Consider the following 19,207-nt stretch of genomic DNA (forward strand, 5'->3'; position numbering starts at 1 on the left):
GGCAAAATGCCAGACACATAGTAAGTGCTCAATAAATTAACAGAATGAGGGATTTCCCTGGTGGTCTAATGCCTAAGACTCTGCCCTCCCAATGCAGGGGGCCTGGGTTAGATCCCCAGTCAGGGAACTAGATCCCGGGAACTAGATCTAGATCCTGCATGCTGCAACTAAGACCCAGCGCAGCCAAATATATAAATAAATATTTAAAAAAAATAATAAATTCACAGAGTGAGTGTGTGAAATAATAAAATGCAACAAAATTCTTCCTTTCTATATGTTCACAGTGTTGCATGGAACTATTGTGGCAAGCCAGTTTCCATACTAATGCATTTTTAAACTTGGTTTAAATAAATGTATACCCCCACCCCCCAAAAGTGTGAAAACAGAGCATTTAGGAGATGGTTTGAAGGGTTTTAATAACTTCACAGGCAGCAAAGTCAAAACAAGTCATGAGAGAGAAATTAGAGGAATTCAAGATGTATCTCTGACGTTCGAGCACAGAACATGCCAGATCTTCCCAGAAAACACAGTTAGATGCCCTGTCAGAAAGAGAGGCCAGGGCTGGATGAAATATTGGTCTTATCTGGTATGACACCATTTGTGTTCTTATAAATTATAAGTAAAAAATATGGCAAACAGATATGGGATACTATGATGCAATAAAAATGGATGGCCATATCAATCCATGGAAAAGTAGAAAAAAGGAAAAATAATTTCAGAACATAAAATCAGATTATCATGCTTAAGAATCAGAGTTGGCTGGCTTCCCTGGTGGCGCAGTGATTAAGAATCCGCCTGCCAATGCAGGGGACACAGGTTCGAGCCCTGGTCCGGGAAGATGCCACATGCTGTGGAGCAACTAAGCCCGTGCGCCACAACTACTGAGCCTGCGCTCTACAGCCCGTGAGCCACATACTGAGCCCACGTGCCACAACTACTGAATCCCACGCACCTAAAACCCATGCTCCACAACAAGAGAAGCCACCGCAATGAGAAGCCTGCGCACCGCAACGAAGAATAGCCCCTGCTCGCCGCAACTAGAGAAAGCCCGCGCGCAGCAACGAAGACCCAACGCAGCCAAAAATAAATAGATAAATAAATTAAAAAAAGAATCAGAGTTGGGGAAATTCCCTGGTGGTCTGGTGGTTAGGACGCCGCAATTCCACTGCCAAGGGCCCAGGTTCAATCCCTGGTGGGGGAACTAAGATCCCGCAAGCTGCACGGCACAGCCGGAAGTGGGGGGTGCAGGCCTCAAACTGAGAAAGAGAGGATGACTAGGGGGAGAAAAAGAGGCGTTTGTCCCTTTTTACCACTTCACATTCACCACTTCTTCCTGGAGCTAGCGAATGAAGACCTTTCATTCATTCAATGAATATTTATTGAGCACCTAGTATGTTCCAAGGACGGTACAAGCCAAGGCAATGCGGGTATAGCAATGAACAAGACGGGTTTACAGCTCCTGCCCTCACAGGGCTTAGAGTTACGGAGGAAAAACAAATTTAAACAATCATACAAATTATCACTTATTGAGAACTAAGGTACACACTGCAAGAAAGAACTTTCTAGAACTCTGAGAACATGCAACAATGGGGGGTCTTGTGCTTCCCTTTCCTGTTCATTAATACTGTTCCATAGAGGTTGTCAACACAGGGGAAGCCGGCCGCAACACAAGATGCCTTTCAATAATCACTTTCAGGTTATGATCTGTATGACCATTACTTTTCTAAATAGAGACTTTCTGGAGTAACTTACATGTTTAAAGTACCATTTACAATAAACAATAGTTCTTATACATTCCCATTCATTACTGAGCTCCTTACCTGCATTTTATTCCTACAATAAACCCTATAATGAAGATGCTGTTAATATTCTCATTTTACAAATAAGAAAACTGAGCCCGGAAGTGATTCCGTGGCTTGTCCCAGGTCATACATTAAAAATGCTAGAATTTGGGGAAAAAAACAGGTTTATGCTTTTTTCTCATGGCACTAAAATACTTCTACTGTCCAAGCATTGTTTTTCCCAACTTCCCACACAGTCCTATCGTCCCGAGTTTGAAGCTGGCCTTCCAATATTTGTCCAGATAGTGCAACTTCATTTTATGGACACCTATGAATATAAATATTATGCATAAATAAAAGCAGATGGGCCGTCATTCGCCCCTCAGAAGCTAACAGGACCCTGGGTGGGTGGGTGGGTGCCGGCTGTGGCCAGGCCTTGTGTCCTCAGCCCCTAGGCAGAAAGGCAAAGATCTAGAAACTAGACGATGGTGGAAACTTCCCCATGAACCCTAGGCTTTCCCTTTTCTACACAGAAAGGCAAAAAGGCCTCTGCACCTTTCACCTGACTGCCGCTCATCCCACACTTCAGCATGACTGCAATCCCTAAAAATGTCAGTCACTCTGCGCGCCTCAGCTCGAGGGCCCCAGGCGCCCGGATGTTGCCCGCGCTTTTGGAAACTTCGCGATCTTGGCCACCGCCCCACCACAATTTCCCAAAGAACAACTTCGCTTTACGGCGGCGAAGAGCCTAAGCGGGCCTCCGTAGAGCTGTCTCTCGCCGACTTCTCTTCTCATTGGTTGTGAGCGAGGTGGGCGGGTTGTCGAGGCGTCTGAGGAAGAGAGGGCGGCGGCGGTTGTGGTGACTGAGCGGAGCCCAGTGACAGGATGGTGAGGGCGGCAGCTGCGGCGACAGAGGCCTGCCTCTCGGTTGGGGTGCTGCGTCGTTGGGAGACGCTGGGAGTCTCTGGGCGAGGGCTTAAACGATCCCGGAGGCCGTGGCGGGCGCGGCCGGGGCCCGGGCCTGGGGAAAGACAAGGGAGGAAAGAGCGGCCACCTCTGGGTGCGGCCAGCCCTGGCCTCGCAGCCCAGCCCCAGGAGCCACAGGACGTCCAAGGGGGGAAAGGGTCCCTTTCAGCTGCTGCTTCTGTCACGAGCCCCTCACGCCCGAGCCGGGGAAGGCCTTTGGGCCTGTGCCTCGAGCGTCCCAGAGAAAGGAGCACGGGAACTCCGCCGCTTCCAGACGTTTCCTTGCTCCTTTCGCGCAAAAAGCCCCTCCCGCTAGTAGGTAACCCACCGGTTACCACCCCCATGTGGCGAAAGCTGGCTTCTCGGAGGCAAAACGGGAAGAAGCAAGCTACCATTTAGTTTGCTGTCTAGAGAAAGTGGATAAGAGCTGTCCCCTTCGCCCCTGAAATACCGTGCAGCTGCCATTGAAATGTGGCAGTGGGCCCTGAAAAGGACTGGATTTAGCTTTTAGGGTTGCTGGAACTACTTCCTCAGGCTGCTGCGACCCTTTAGAGCAGGATTCCTTAATGGTTTTCGAACTCCTTGAAATGGTTTGAAATACGTTTTGGAACGTTTTTCTGGTGAAAGGGTCATTGTTGGCAGCAAGGAGTAGTTTGGGAAGCTTTACCTCATTCGTCCATCAGATTGCCCCAGATCATCCCCTCACCCCCAGGAGATCGGTACCCCAAGGCCTGCCTACGTGAAAACTCGGGAACTGCTGCCAGAGAGGGCTAATAGCGGTAATCAGATTTTCAAAGTGCCCTTGACCCCCTACAAAGTGAAGAACGGTTTTAAAAGGATTTCTCATGATCTTGGTATTTGTGTTGCTGAAAAGAAACTTCTCTCTCTGATGAACATCTATTGCATTTTTAAGATGATCGTGATTCTATGACCAGCAGCCTTTAAGGTGCCTTATAGACGTGACAGCCAAAGATTCATGGTCTCTGGTTCTTTAGCTTCTTTATGTATGTTAGAGACTTTAATCCCACTTTTGATTTTTGCTTCTAAACAGACTCCAGATTAGAGTAGTCCAGTTTACAGTAATTTTGAGACAGTTATCCCTGGGAGAAGATGAAATTACCTGACATGATTTCTATATTAATGTTTCTGAAGTTTTTTTGAGAGGTGAACACTTTTTCATGGTAGTTGTACTGAAATATCACTTTTCATGTGAAATAGAACTGGGCAAAATTTAGAGTTAGTCAATTCTTTTACAATTAAAAGCATTTTATTTGGCAAAAGAGACCAGAAATGTTCAATATACAGTAGTATCCAGAGTCTATGGGCAGCAAATTCAAGTGTGGGGAAAGTCCAGATTTAGCTGGAGGAAGGTGTCTGCTTTTATCATCCAGTACATCCAATACTTGATAATGTATTCACAGTGCTGTGTTAGATCTTCTGTACAAAATGACCTAGCTGCAGCATAATTTTCCAACTACTAGAATTTTAAACATAGGAGGATTAAAATCAATATACTTGAAGAATAATTAGTCCTAAAGGATCCAGAAAATGTTAGCTTTCATTTAAGCTATTGCTGATGAATTTTCCAAATAAAATTCTAAACAGAACAGGAAACAAAACGGATGGGAGTCAAAGTGGCGAATGAGATTAGGAAAAGTCGAAAAAATTTTAAGTGTGTGTGAGAGAGAGAGATATCTAATAGTACAGCAAATGGTTCTTTTGGTAATGTTTTGATCAAAGCTGATTTTTAACATTTTCTTTCATAACACTCAGAAATCATTAACAGTTGTTTGCATATTCATTCGATGAGTTTTTTGTTCTTTTTTTGGTTTGTTTCTTTTCGTTGCTTTCTTTTAACATTGGTCATGTTTCACCCTTTTTTTTTCATTCCCCTGTCTGCAATCAACTTCTTCATTCCACTAAGGCTGGGCACAGAGTAAGTTTCTTCTCTTAGCTCCTACTAACAATGGTGGTTGGGTGCTGTTACTGGGATTTCACCCTTTTATGTCTATCAAATAGGAAGTAACCAAATTCCTATGCTTTGATTAGGTTGGTTCTTTATTTGAATTTAACAAGACTGCCATTTCCAGGATCTTTTGCTGTCTTAAAAGACTCTGTAATCTATGTCTAACCTGAACTGTCCAAAGTGTGGAATTTGGGCAAAGACGCTGCTCAAAGTATGGTATTTGTTATGTGACACTATTCCCCCTATAACTTAAAAAGCTGCAGGAAATCAAAGTCCTAGTAAGGATCCTTACTAATTTGAAATAGTTTCTGTGTGGCCATTCATAGTTATATCTTTAGACTGCTAATAGTCTAGGTACACTTGGGCATAATCCTCAGTACATTATAGAATTTAGCTCATAGATCATTATAAAGTATCATGTCTTACTAATGTTCGTTCTACCACATTCAGATTGAACAGCTCATTCATTTTTAGGCCCAAACATTTTCAACCTGTTATAGACATATACCCTTAATTTATGAGTTTGAGGTTCTTTTTTTTTTAATATAGAAATCTATTTTTTTACCTTTTTCTCAAATGCCAGCTTCCCACATTAACTATGTACTTCAATTCATATCTGAAGGGATCCCCCTCTAAAGATGAAGATTGTTCTATCTCCAGGTACTTTTGTATTGATTATCACTGAGGGTGGAAACTATGTGGTGGTTTTTAGCTTTATAGATGTTTTGTCCACTAAGATTTGGATTGAAACAATATGTCATTGAGCAAATACCAGCTGAAACTACTCTTCGTAAAGAAGCTTATTTAATAATTTCTTTTAAAGTGAGCTAGTTTTGTAACCTTGTGTTACCTCAGTTACTTTATATCCTGATAACATTTCCTTTCCTTTGTAATCATTTTGATATTTGTTGCAAGATGAATCAAGCTTATTGTGGTAATAATTTTAATTTTACACATTTTGGTTTTGATTAATTTCAACTTACAAAGTCTGTAGTGGCCAAACTTTGCTGTTTATCCTGTTTTAGATATTTAATGTTTGGTAATATTAAAGAATAGTAATGCGTTCTTTAGAACCAGTTAAAGGGCATGTACATTTATGGATGGGATATCTGTGTGGGAAAGCATCCTGTCATAGAATGAAGGTGCTTATACTGTCTGCAGCCATACCACCCTGAACGCGCCAGATCTCGTCTGAAGGTGCTTATACCAATGGACATGGAGAAATTGATTCTCTTGTCCTTTGGAGGGCGAATACTATTTTTAAATGATCTTTTTGACATTATTGTGTTAAGTGGTGTATATATGTCAAATCTTGAAATTTTAAAATTAAAAATCTGCAGGATTGAGGTTTTTTAATTCTTTTATATTTATATGCAGAATTTGGTTTTGTCGTCTGAGATTGTTCCAACTCTAAACCACCTCCTGCTGAATTCATCACTTATTTAGCTGATCTCTCTCTTTTTTTAATGCTCTAATGCACATGAAAGATTGATATGTTATTTTAAGTTTGGGAACTAAACTGAGGATACATAGACAATTTGATCTAAACAAAAATATGACAGTCAGGATTTCTAATGATGAAGGAAAGAGAAGATAACAAAATTATAGTTCAGAAGCACATGTTTGCCCTATTGAAACTCTTTGCAACATAGGCTGTTTTTATTCCTCTGCAATGTATAGTTAATATTTTAAGTAACAAAGATTGTAAATTTTGGCTACTGTTCCTCCAAATAGTTGTCAGTCTAGTAAATTATAGAATTAACTTTTTTTCCTCTATAATTTTAACCATTCTTTTTATTAACATCCCTGGAATCAATATATGATGTTTTACATTAAAACTGCAGAAATATGAATTACCATATCAAATTCCATAGGGCCTGGTAGTATATTTTTCATTTTTCAATTTTTTTGAGTGTAATTTATGGGTCTCTGAATGAATCGCTTTAGAAAGCTTGATTTTATTCTTGATAAATAGAATGATTACCTGTATTGTGTGCACGCCTATTTATGACCCAAATAAACGAAGATTGATTTAGAATCATATGTGTGTTTAAGTGGTCATGATAGGAACTATGTGAGTAACTTCTGCTCTTTTGGGTTTTGGAATCTCTGATTAGTTTAATTTAAAAGAGGACTTATGGGAGGAGAATATCTTGTTTTGAAATCATGTTTAACATTACACCTTTTCTCACCTTGACACTTTAAAGTTGGTGTTGGTATTAGGAGACCTGCACATCCCACACCGGTGCAACAGTTTGCCAGCTAAATTCAAAAAACTGCTGGTGCCAGGAAAGATTCAGCACATTCTCTGCACTGGAAACCTTTGTACCAAAGAGAGTTATGACTATCTCAAGACTCTGGCTGGTGATGTTCATATTGTGAGAGGAGACTTCGATGAGGTGATGTACTTCCCTTTCCCTTCCCAAATATTCCCTTTCCTTTTTTTTTCCTGTTGTGTTGATTATATATTAATTAAATATTTCCTTTTCTTGATTTTTATATATATAAGGTTTATTTTTGAGACCAGAGTTTCTCAACTGTTAAGGTTTGTTTTGCTTTTTTTTTTTTTTTTTTAGTTTTCCAATGTAAAATTATTACACATACCCCTCCCTTACAGTTTGAAAATCACTGATTTTAGACTACTTAATAAACATATTACATACTTGTTCTAATTAAATTGATACGGTTTTGTCAATATTTTTTGTAGTACTATCATTTAGTTTAAAAAGTTTTTGTCAGGAACTTACCCCGCCACCACCTCTGCTACCCTGTTCCAAGCTACTTATCACTTTACTGTGTTCCAGCTTCCTGACTCTATCCTTGCTCCCTGCACAGTTTATTCTCCACGTAGCAACCAGAGTGATCCTTTCTAGGTGAAGTAAGATTACATCACTTCTCTGCTGAAAACCCTGCCATGGCTCCCTGTCTCAAAGGTTAACTATAAACAGGCATGAGGGAGTTTTGAGGAGGGGATAGACTTTTCTATATCTTACTGTGGCAGTGCTTACACAACTGTATGCATTTGTCAAAACTCCTTGAATTGTATACCAAAAAGGGTAATTTTCCTGTACGTAAATTTTACCTCAATAAACCTAACTTTAAAGGAAAAATAAGGAGTTCTGGAGTTCCAACTTTGCCCATTAATTAATAATGAGATTTTAGGCAAGTTACATCCTCTTTCTTAGTTCCCTACTATGTAAATATGATTGAAATAGATGATTTTTAAGACCCATGACAGTGCTAACATTGTATGACATAGCTTAATAAACCTGATTCTAGTATGAAAATTTTATTTTTTATTCCTAGGAATATAAGCTTTTTCATAAACTATTTAAATTCACTGGTGCTTTTTTTTTTTGGTTTTAAGTTTGAATAAACTAGAGGTGGCATGAAAGTGAAAAGTGGGGTGGGGGGATGAGAAGGGAAGGGGCAGACATCTTGTCAATAATTCGAGTATATGTTTGCCATTTGTTAAAAATATATTAGGGGTTCTGTTTATGATATGCTAAAGATAGTTTCAGTAGCAAGAATTAAATTTTTTGCTTGACCCTGGAGCCATACTACCAGGGTTTGGATCTTGGCTCACACACTTAATAACGTGTGCTCCTAGGCAAGTTATTTTCACCTCTCTGTGCCTCAGTTTCCTCATCCATAAAATGGGAGTCATAATAGAATCTACCTCTTAGGATTGTTTGTAATTATTACATAGGTTGATATTTATAAACTTCTTAGAATAGTGCCTGGTTCATACTAAGTGCTACATAAGTTTAACTACCATTATTATTTTAAGCCATCTATGTAACTATTAAAACCTGGGATATAATTTGAACATATCCTAGCTTACAGGTCATATTCCTTGGATTCTTAAATAAAGGAAACATAAATTTGGGGGAATTATCCTTTACAGAAAGCCGAAAAGAACTCATTCTATAAAAAAAAAACTCAACAAAGGGATTGCATGATAAGTTCCAGTTTACCTAAAGTAAATTATGTTTTGAGCACCGTTGCAGCCTTAGAGATTGAGAAGAAATCAAATATTTAACAAATATGTTGGTTGTGGAGCACTGTAGTAAAACACCCATATGAGATTGAATATTTAAGAAGGTTATTTTTTAAACCTCTATGTCTCTAAAATATTTGTTTTTCTTATGTCTATTTCATATTTTAGAATCTGAATTATCCAGAACAGAAAGTTGTAACTGTTGGGCAGTTCAAAATTGGTTTGATCCATGGACATCAAGTTATTCCATGGGGAGATATGGCCAGCTTAGCCCTGTTGCAGAGGCAGTTTGATGTGGATATTCTTATTTCAGGACACACACATAAATTTGAAGCATTTGAGCATGAAAATAAATTCTACATTAATCCAGGTTCTGCCACTGGAGCATATAATGCCTTGGAAACGTAAGTAGTATGCAATTTGGGAATTTGGGGGTTTCATAAAGTTAATAATTGTACAAGTGACATTTCATAAAAGAGAAATGTGATTATTTAAATAATTATAGCCTTTTTGGCAATCTTCTATTGGTGATTATTCTTTTTAATATGTCTAACAACCAGATTTCTCCTTGAATCCAAATTGTCATCCTAAATTGAAATTTATAGTGCTACTGCTTTTTAGTACAAAACACTGACATTATTTATATTTTCTTCCAGAAACATTATTCCTTCATTTGTGTTGATGGATATCCAGGCTTCTACAGTTGTCACTTATGTGTATCAGCTAATTGGAGATGACGTGAAAGTAGAACGAATTGAATACAAAAAATCTTAAAGCGAGGCGTGTCCTGATGATATTTCTGTTGGGCTTTTTTTTTTTCCATTCCCCTGTTCAACTCAAGTAATTAAATGTTTAAGAGCCACAAAATTGTATCACTTTTATAATATTTTGCAGTAAAATGTAATCTCGTCTTCTGTTAATACAATGTTCTAAGCTTCTTGTAAACTATAAGATTATATTTAGTTTAAGTATATGATTTCTATGAAAAAACATCCACCACACAGTAAATGGTCACATGTTAAGAAAAATTTATCCTTGTAAATATCTTCATAGTTGATATTTGGAACTTTACTACCAAAGTAGTGCATGAGGAGAAAGAATCTAGATTTTCTTGTATACATTCTTCTCTTCTCCAGTAATAAACAGTTACCTTTCATTTATACTTTCTTGATAAACTGTGTTTTAATTTTTAAAACTTATGAAAATAAGAGGCCAAATGAAACTGCAGACAAGTGTTACAGTGATAAGGTAGATGAGATGACCTTTCAGAGCTCTTTCTTAAAACGTTCTAGGTCATAATGTTGGACTCAGATTTTATTAACTAAATAGAATACCATATTGACATAGTAAATCATCAGTGATTCTTCAGACTGTTGCTTTTAAGTGCCCTATTCTTTACGTTTTAACAAAAAAATTTTTTTAAACACTACTGTGTAATTTGAAAAGATACGTGCACTCCAGTGTTCATAGCAACATTATTTACAATTGCCAGGATATGAAAACAACCTAAGGGTCCATCAACAGAAGAGTGGATAAAGACGATGTGGTGTGTATGTGTGTGTGTGTATGTACACACGTACATACGTACATACACAGTGTAATATTAGTCATAAAAAAGTGAAATTTTGCCATTTGCAACAATATGGATGGACTTGGAGGGTATTATGCTAAGTGAAATAAGTCAGATAGAGCAAGACAAATTACTGTATGATATCACTTATATGTGGAATCTAAAAACTAAACTAGTGAATATAACGAAAAGGAAACACAGATGTAGAGAACAAACTAGTGGTTACCAGTGGGGAGAGGGAACTGGGGAGAGGCAAGATAGGGTAGAGGATCAAGAGGTACAAACTATTATGTATAAATAAATAAGCTACAAGGATATATTATACATCACAAAGAATATAGCCAATATTTTACAATAACTATAAATGGAGTATAACCTTTAAAAATTGTGAATCACTATGTTGTACACCTGCAACTTACATAATATTGTATATCAACTATACCTCAAAAAGTTAAAATTTAAAAAAATAAAAATTTAAAACACTAATGTTCTAAAACATTTAGAAGGCAAGCACACTAGAGCAAAAATGTAATGTGAACAATCCTTTCATTAATACAACTATTCCCAACTTAAATCTAGTTTAAGAGTCCAAGTGTTTGGCAATTTTCATAAAATAGGGCAAATTGATATTTCCATTTTTAACTTGTGTTCAAGCAGATAATATTTATTGAGCAAGCCAGGATGTTACCTCTATCAAATGCTATTCTATATCAGGATATTCAGAGTTTTCCTCAGCCTGATTTGGAAAATATTTCCAGGATATTCTAATGTTGCTATTTTAGGACTTACTGTAAACAGAATTATACAATGTATTTTTCAGATTTAAAGAAGAATAATTCAGTTTTAGGTGACAAGAAGAATTTTAATTGTACCTAGCCAGGACTACACGCATATATTTCACACAAATTTTATTACACAAAATATTCGTACATGGAACTACATCAAACCATTTACATGGTAGTAAAAGTTTCTGAACAAACTAAAATTACTTAATGACTTAGTGGTGAATAACAATACTGAATGTAGAGAGGACACGATTCACAATCCCTTCCCCCCACCTTTGGCACATCACCAATACTCAAGATTGTCAAGTTAGCATCAGATGTTCTCCGTGTTCTTCAATTGACATTGATTGCATACACTTATTTAGCAAATCATCTTCCTTTTTTTCTTCATTCATGTATGATTCAGAATCATTTATGGAAACTGAAGGAAAAAATAAGAGTTTATAATGTCTGTTTTGGAAATAAAGTATTTCATCCTGAAAATTGAGATTTGTATACAAGAACAACCTTCAAAATGACCTACTTTTTTAATAAGCCTTTGGCAAAAACAAATTGCAATTTTCAAAATTTGATTATCTCCCACTCCCCCTAAATCTCTTATTTTTTAAAATAAGATGCCCAGTACTATATTCTAGCCAAGTTATTGTATAGCAAATTCTCTGTTACTAAGTCCTATTTTCCCATTGCTTTTCAAAATCTTTTGACTGGGGGAAGTTATAGCTTCAGTATTCTCTGTTTTCCTTAAGTTCCTTCTCATTTCTTTTCTCTTGGGGGACCATGGGGACTTTTCCTCTATCTGTGGTTTCCTCCAGCTGTTCTTTTTGGAACCAGACTTACCTTCTCCCCTGCCATTTCCCTCATTTCTTGGATAGGCATGGTATGGTACTTACAGCAGAGCTGAGTGGTGCTGTCATACAGCAGTGGGATATGGGTTCAGAAGGCCTAAGTTCCCTGTTTCCTACCAACTTCCCTACTCACTGTGGTAGTAACTAGGAAATTATTTAACTTCCACTTAATCCTTTCCACTTTATCAATTCTGAGGAATATTTCTGAGCATTCAGTCTTTCTCTTGCCTTTTTCATTTTGTGATATTCTGTACTTGTGGTAGAAGGATCCTTTATGCTGATCCTTCCCAAATGTGGATTTGTCTGAGTTGCTCTGTAAAATTTTGATAATAATAATTGGTTTGTTTCCACTGGTTTGAATATTAAACAAAATGGTATAGGTGATATAGCCCTTTGTTAACTATTTGATTCTATACAAAATATTGCTGTCTGGGGACTTCCCTGGTGGTCCATAGGTTACGATTCTGTGCTTCCACTGCAGGGGGAATGAGTTCGATCCCTGATTGGGGAAATAAGATCCTGCATGCAGGAGTCCCTGAGCAGTGTGTTCTTTTAAATGAAAGCAGAAATCGATTTCATGTTTAGTTTTTGTTTGTTTTTTTTTTGCGGTACGCGGGCCTCTCACTGTTGTGGCCTCTCTCGTTGCGGAGCACAGGCTCCGGACGCGCATGGCTCACGGGCCTAGCCACTCCGCGGCATGTGGGATCTTCCCGGACCGGGGCATGAACCCATGTCCCCTGCATCGGCAGGCAGACTCTCAACCACTGCGCCACCAGGGAAGCCCTCATGTTTAGTTTTGTTTGGAGCAATATAAGCAAGTCACGTTCTAAATTTTTTTAATGTCTTCTCTAATAGAAATGGAACTATATTGGGTTTAATATTTTTTAGCATGACATCTTTAAAAATGCATATATTAAGAATTCCACATTTACCTGATTGCATGAACAGTCTGCCTGGTTTTCTAAAAATCTTCAGCGACTTACATCTTGTTTTAGATGCATATCCAGTTTTTAAACTGTAAGAAAGAGAAGCATCTTAATTGGAACCAGCACAGTGAACAGCTGCCAAATGCATGTGGAAGACCATATATGTTCTTTTTATTAAGCTGCCGGCATCACCAAAGAGACCCTTTCAGACCCTGAATTCTCCCGTGACATACTAACCCTGAGATGCAAAGCTAACGATTGTAGCGCAGGTTGAATAATCAGGCATCTTAATCTCTTTTTTCCTTTTTCCTTTTTTGTTTATAGTATTCCCCTGTGCATAAGCCACCATATGCTTCTCCTTTTGAAAGTGTTTGTATTATTTTAAATTTGAGTGGGAATCATTTAAAAGGGCAGTCTTCCATATCTTTAGCTGATCGAAATTTTTACAATTCCACAAAGTTCTGAAAACAGTAACATATCCCAGTCAGCTCAGTAAAGAGACTATAAGATAGCATTCTTTTGTGCTTTTTGTCCAACCTATTCTGAATTTAATAAAGTGAACATATTAGGGAACACAAGATTTAATGTCATTTAGCTCAAATAAAATTGAGGGGTACATTTTTCTCTTAAAGAGTAGGAAACAAACCTTTCTTTGTTTCTCACTGGTTGCCAAAGGGAATGCTGTATGATCATCTCAGGTGCAGATGCAGCTGCAATGTTAGAAGGCCCCGAGTCCTCTCTCTCCAGCTGGTGTCGCCATGTAGTGCAGGGGTAATGCTGCTTCTGTGAGTAACGAGAACTGAGGTGGCTCCTGTGATGAGTGAGGACACCTGTCACACAAATCACCTCTGTTAGAACACCCTCTTGTTTCTTGTGAGAACTAGTGAGAAACTACCTGGAGGTGCACCTGCCTGGTTTTTGTGAGCTGTGCTGGGTCACATGCATGTACTGCCTCTTCATTAACGTCCTCAGATAGTTTGCATTATAGATCTTAGCAATGCTGCACAGGTAACGCTTCTGGCCTAAGGTGAGGTCTGGATGCTAGAAGACAAAACAAGATTTATAGGCTGCATTGTAGAACAGAGGTTGGCAATATTCCATATCTGAAAGGATAGAATGTTCATTTGGCCAAAAAATTAAGAGAGAAAGAAATGGCCATTTAAATAGTACAAGTGACTCTGTTTGCCATTTCCACTCGAGTGATTCAGATGCCCACTGGGTTTGAGAAACACTGCCCTAGAAGAATAAGGAAAGTGTGAATCTGCTGTCTGTCAATGAGTCTTAGTTCCCATGTGCCTCTCAGTGAGTGTAGGCATCTTGCCTTCTGAATATGATGTTTGAGGTGGTACCTCAAAAGTGGTACCTAAAAGAAACACAATTACTCTAGTCTTAGAAACAGTCTTTTCTAGCACCAGAAGAATAACTCTCGGTGTTGGACAGACTGAGGGTAGTCTGTTGGTCTCTTATATAGGTAATTTTTTTTTTTTGGCTGTGCCTAGCGGCATGTGGGATCTTAGTTCCTGACCTGGGATCAAACCTGTGCCCCCTGCAGTGGGAGTATGGCGTCTTAATCACTGGACCACCAGGGAAGTCCCAGTCATATAAGTAATTTTGACTAAGATTTTCACTGTACTTGCTGATTTTAGAAGTTAACGCTCACCTAAAATGCAAGACTCCACTATATATGCATGTGTATATACATACAAACACAAGATTTACTGAACTGAATAGATAATAAATGCAGAGAAAATATTAAATGTTGGTCAGAAATAACATCAGTTTGCACAGATCTTTAGTAACCCTAATTTATATTGCTCTAGAGAGGGTACTTCTGCCAGCTATGATCTTTAATGGGTAATACGGGTCAACAGTTATGAAGTGTTTATTGCCATTTTCTTTACTTACTTGCTTTTAATTTTGTGGTCCTTGAGCAAAATCCTTATGAGGTTGGGTTTCTGTCTCTAGAGTGGAACTTTCCTCAAGCATCTTTGTGCTTGGCACTGAGCTTCCTGAGTAAAGGTACATTAGATCCAAAGTATCATAAAACCCTGAAAGAACTCTTATGATAGGGAATCTATGATAAAATCCTTGCATTCACTCATGAGTTTACCCAGCAGATATTTATGGACTCCTAGACAATGTGCTGGGTGTACTTGTCTTCTACAGTGCCTTACCCTCTAACTAGCTTATCTTCAATAAAAAGTTCAGCTCTGAATACAAAGACTATCGGTATTTAAATAAAGTATTGGTATTTGGTTAGCATACCTTTAGAAAGGATGTCTCTGTCATTGACTTAGGGATGTGAATTGTTTGAACTTGAGGCGTTTTCCATAACTCTTGCAGCATGGCTATGTGTGAGTTCATTTTGTGTCCATCTTTGAATCTATCTGTAGGCAAGGACATTATTATGTGAATTTCATAAGCAAAGATAAGTTTAACAAATTAATTATTAAGATCCATCTATTTACATGTGTCATTGATTATCCTGGAATACCAGTATGAGTCAGACTGTTAAATCTGAAGAGACATTATGATATGCCATTTGGTTTTAGAGCACACAAAAATCTAAGATATTTATAAATATTTACTATATATAATGATATATAATCATTACATATGGACAAAATTATTTTGAACTCAGCTGAGATGCAAAATGTTGACAGTAACTTATTTCTTTAGTTTATTGTATGTCAGACCATACTAAACAGGAATATACATGCAGGATTTGTGCTTTAAAGATTTTCAAAAATATTTTATCATTCATTTGCCTTCAGTATATAGTTTCGAAATTCTATTCTGCATTAGACTCAAGATAGAATAACACACATTTTATCCCTTTAATGAGGCAGTGTTAAAATGAAGAGCTTTAGGGACTTCCCTGTTGGCGCAGTGGTTAAGAATCCACCTGCCAATGCAGGGGACACGGGTTCAATCCTTGGTCCGGCATGATTCCACATGCCGTGGAGCAGCTAAGCCCATGCGCCACAACTACTGAGCCTGCGCGCCTAGAGCCTGTGCTCCGCAACAAGAGAAGCCATAGCAGTGAGAAGCCCACGCATGGCAGGAAAGAGTAACCCCCACTCGCTGCAACTAGAGAAAGCCCGCGCGCAGCAACAAAGACCCAACACAGCCATAAATTAATTAATTAATAATAATTTAGGGCTTCCCTGGTGGCGCAGTGGTTGAGAGGCCGCCTGCCAATGCAGGGGACGCGGGTTCGTGCCCTGGTCCGGGAAAATCCCACATGCCGCGGAGCGGCTGGGCCCGTGAGCCATGGCCGTTGAGCCTGCGCGTCCGCAGCCTGTGCTCCGCAACGGGAGAGGCCACAACAGTGAGAGGCCCGCGTACCGCAAAAAAAAAAAAAATAATAATAATAATAATTTTTTTAAAAAGAGAAACTGCCATCAAGGGGGTTTCATCTTCTAAAAAAAATAAAACAATAATAATAATAGTTAAACGCAACAAAGAACCCAATTGAAAATTGGCAAAGGGCTTGAATAGACTTTGGATGTCTCCAAAGAAGATATACAAATGGCTAATAAACACATGAAAAGATGCTCACTACCACTAATTATTAGGGAAATGCAAATAAAAATCACAGTGAGATATCACTTAATACCCATAAGGATGACTATCATCAAAAAAACAGAAAACAAGTGTTAGCTGGGATATGGAGAAATTGGAGCCCTGCGCACTGCTGGTGGGAATACATTGAATAAAATGATGCAGCTGCTGTGGAAACAGTATGGCGGTTCCTCAAAAAAAGCAAACAGAATTGCCATGATTCAGCAATTCCATTTTAAAACAACCACATGTATATAAAATAAATAGTGATATATATGTATATACACGCAGATATGTGTGTGTTTTTCCTAGGTAACTGTTAGGACTATAAATTTTCCAAGGAAAAGCAAAGTGAATTCAGGTTTATATATCACTGAATTGAAATTGCTCCCCTCAAAAAATTAGTGAGAGGTCTTGGGGGCCTGTCTTAACCTCTTACCTCCAGCAGCTCTATCCTTTACTTCAAGTGAGAGGAAAATAGCAGCATTGAGAAATATTTTATGTTCTTTGAAGTTGAACAATTTAGAATTTTTTCCTTCAACCTGTGTATAAACCCCAGGTTGTGTTCTGTCCTTTTCAACCAACATCGGTTATAAACACAGTTCTTTTCAGATTCATTGCAATTTTGAAGTATTCTTTTGATGTGAGATATCTTAACAGGAGACAAAGAACCTGCTGGATTGTTGTTTGAAAATCTTAAAGAGTTTACCAAGGATGCTAATGAAGACTTTTTAAAATTCCATTGTATGAGTAGTTATAGCAAAACTGGCTTCTCTGAGCCATATTACTGATACATATTATCTGCTTTATATGCTCTACTCACCAATACCTTTGGAATTCTGGTAATAAGAATATCCAGCTGATCTGTTTAAAAAAAAAAGGGATGTAAATAATATGTAATAATTGACAGCTTTATAAGCATTAAAGAAAGTATTTTAAATGAAAAAAGGACAGTATTGCAGATGCTTTTTACTTTTCATGTTTCCATCAGATAATAATGTCTTGCAAATCTTCTCCTGTAATTCTGGTTATATTCTAATGACTCCAGGCTTCTTCAAAGTGGGTTATCTGAGATTTTTACCATTCTGTAAAGGATTTACTGTAAGCCAGATTTGGCTTTACTTTTATAGCCACCTAATCTAATTCCTACACCGAGCTCAATAAAGTTGTTTGGGCTTCTGTGCTATTCATGATATTTTCTTCCTTTATTTTTAATAAAGTAATTTATTGTATGTAATTTAAGGTGAACTGGAACTGATAAGTTGGTCTGGAATGTTGCTAATTTTGTACAAGTTCATTTTTTCTTTTCTCAAATTGACAAATACTCCCCTTTTCCTCTTCCTGCAATTTATTCAATGACCAAGAATTCATTGATCCCCTGAGATACTGGGATCCAGAACTTTGCCAAGCACTGTGACAAACAGAAAAGAAACACACAACCCCATCCTATCTTTAGAAATCCTAAATCCACAAATACATTTATTTTTTTAAAAAAACATGGCCATGGGTGCAGCAGGAGCCATGACGGTGGGCTTCAGAGGAACACCGGGCAATTCTCACTTTTAGGGAATAACTCATGCAAGGGATAAGGAGGTACTGCCCACAGCAGTAACTTCAGCAACTAATTGTCTTCAGCATCCAGGAAATAATAGTAAAAACCTGCTCAAAATGAAATGGATTTATGAAAAAGGAACTACTGAGTGAAGAAAATGTTAAAATCAAGGTGTCTCTAAGATTCAGAGTCATCTGTCTCATTACAGATTATGAATCCCAATTTGACATAAAGGTGGCTAATGTCACACACAGGGAAATGATTTGACTTGGAAGCGCTTCTTTGAACCTCTGTTCCCTTGGTGCCCCCCAACCCCCCAACCCCACACCGCCAACCCCTTTTTTGTAGAAGTACGTTGACCAGACCGCAAAATTGCCAGCAGATTTCGTAGCGCCCCCTGGGGCAGAAGAGGCACCCAGGCGACTGTCGCAGTCACCGCGTTTAGTCAGTCATTGCACCAACCCTCTTCCTAAGCTTCCCTCTGAAGCCCTTCCCCTAAACTGAGTCGGCTTCCATATTTCCCATCGCGGCCACAACAAAGGTTCTCTCTTCCTCTCACTTCAGTACATTGGGAACCAGTCTACTGGAGCAGCCTGCTCCTACCCACTCCTCTACCCGGGGATCACGACCCGGGGCTGATCGCCATCTTCCCAAACCCCTCAGGGCCCCGCAGCCTCACCCGCCGCCGCCACCCTCGGCCCTGGCCCCTGTGGGCGGCTCTGTGGAAGAACTGCACTCCGTCCACTCGGACACTGGACCCTGGCCGGGCATCTCCTCCCGTGTGCCCTGACCGCGAGCTATGTGCGGGAGAAGCTTTCCCCTTTCCCCTCCCCTGTCAGCACGCGTGCGTCAAGCAGGGCAATACTGGGGGTGAAGAGGCAGACGCCGGATTCCAGCCCCCTCCGATGAAGTCCGGACACTGCCCGAACAGCTTCGGGAGAGCGGGGAGGGCAGATCCACGATCCTGGAATTAAGTTGGGGGAGGGGCGGGAGTCCTTTAGTTGATTGAGCGTTTGTACGTTTGCATCTTTTTGTGGAAGGGATGCGTCACGGAAAGGAAGTATACCTTCCCTCTAAAACGGAAGGTGCCTTCCACCTCAGTATCCAGATCCTCTGCAAATTTGTAAATCTCGAGGGTCACCATATAGGTCAAACATCAGTACGCAAATAAAGGACCGAGGCACGCGGCTGAGGGATGCAGAGTGTTACGGTTGTCCGTTATCACCAGGGCAACCAGACCTCGCCAGAATCC

General features: G+C 39.1%; 2 protein-coding genes across 3 annotated transcripts; one reads left to right on the top strand and one right to left on the bottom strand.

The window, feature by feature from the left end:
- The first annotated feature begins 2,522 nt into the window (after positions 1-2,522).
- Positions 2,523-9,875, top strand: VPS29 (VPS29 retromer complex component). Its single transcript, XM_067700883.1, has 4 exons — positions 2,523-2,669; positions 6,921-7,112; positions 8,882-9,117; positions 9,370-9,875. The coding sequence occupies exons 1-4, from the start codon at positions 2,667-2,669 to the stop codon at positions 9,485-9,487; spliced, it is 549 nt and encodes a 182-aa protein (XP_067556984.1). The 5' UTR covers positions 2,523-2,666; the 3' UTR covers positions 9,488-9,875.
- Positions 9,433-18,961, bottom strand: FAM216A (family with sequence similarity 216 member A). 2 transcript variants are annotated; one of them, XM_067700882.1, is made up of 7 exons: positions 18,635-18,961; positions 17,233-17,267; positions 15,105-15,226; positions 13,751-13,880; positions 13,486-13,669; positions 12,846-12,928; positions 9,433-11,489 (listed from the first exon to the last, which is right to left on the bottom strand). In XM_067700882.1, exons 1-7 carry the CDS (start codon positions 18,724-18,726, stop codon positions 11,371-11,373), a joined length of 765 nt encoding a protein of 254 aa, XP_067556983.1. In that variant the 5' UTR covers positions 18,727-18,961; the 3' UTR covers positions 9,433-11,370. The 2 variants fall into 2 exon arrangements, with proteins under 2 accessions (XP_067556983.1, XP_067556982.1); XM_067700881.1 differs by having other exon boundaries at positions 17,227-17,267; positions 18,635-18,957.
- Positions 18,962-19,207: the final 246 nt, after the last annotated feature.

The sequence above is a fragment of the Pseudorca crassidens genome, chromosome 12, assembly GCF_039906515.1.
Source record: "Pseudorca crassidens isolate mPseCra1 chromosome 12, mPseCra1.hap1, whole genome shotgun sequence".
Lineage (NCBI taxonomy): Eukaryota > Metazoa > Chordata > Mammalia > Artiodactyla > Delphinidae > Pseudorca > Pseudorca crassidens.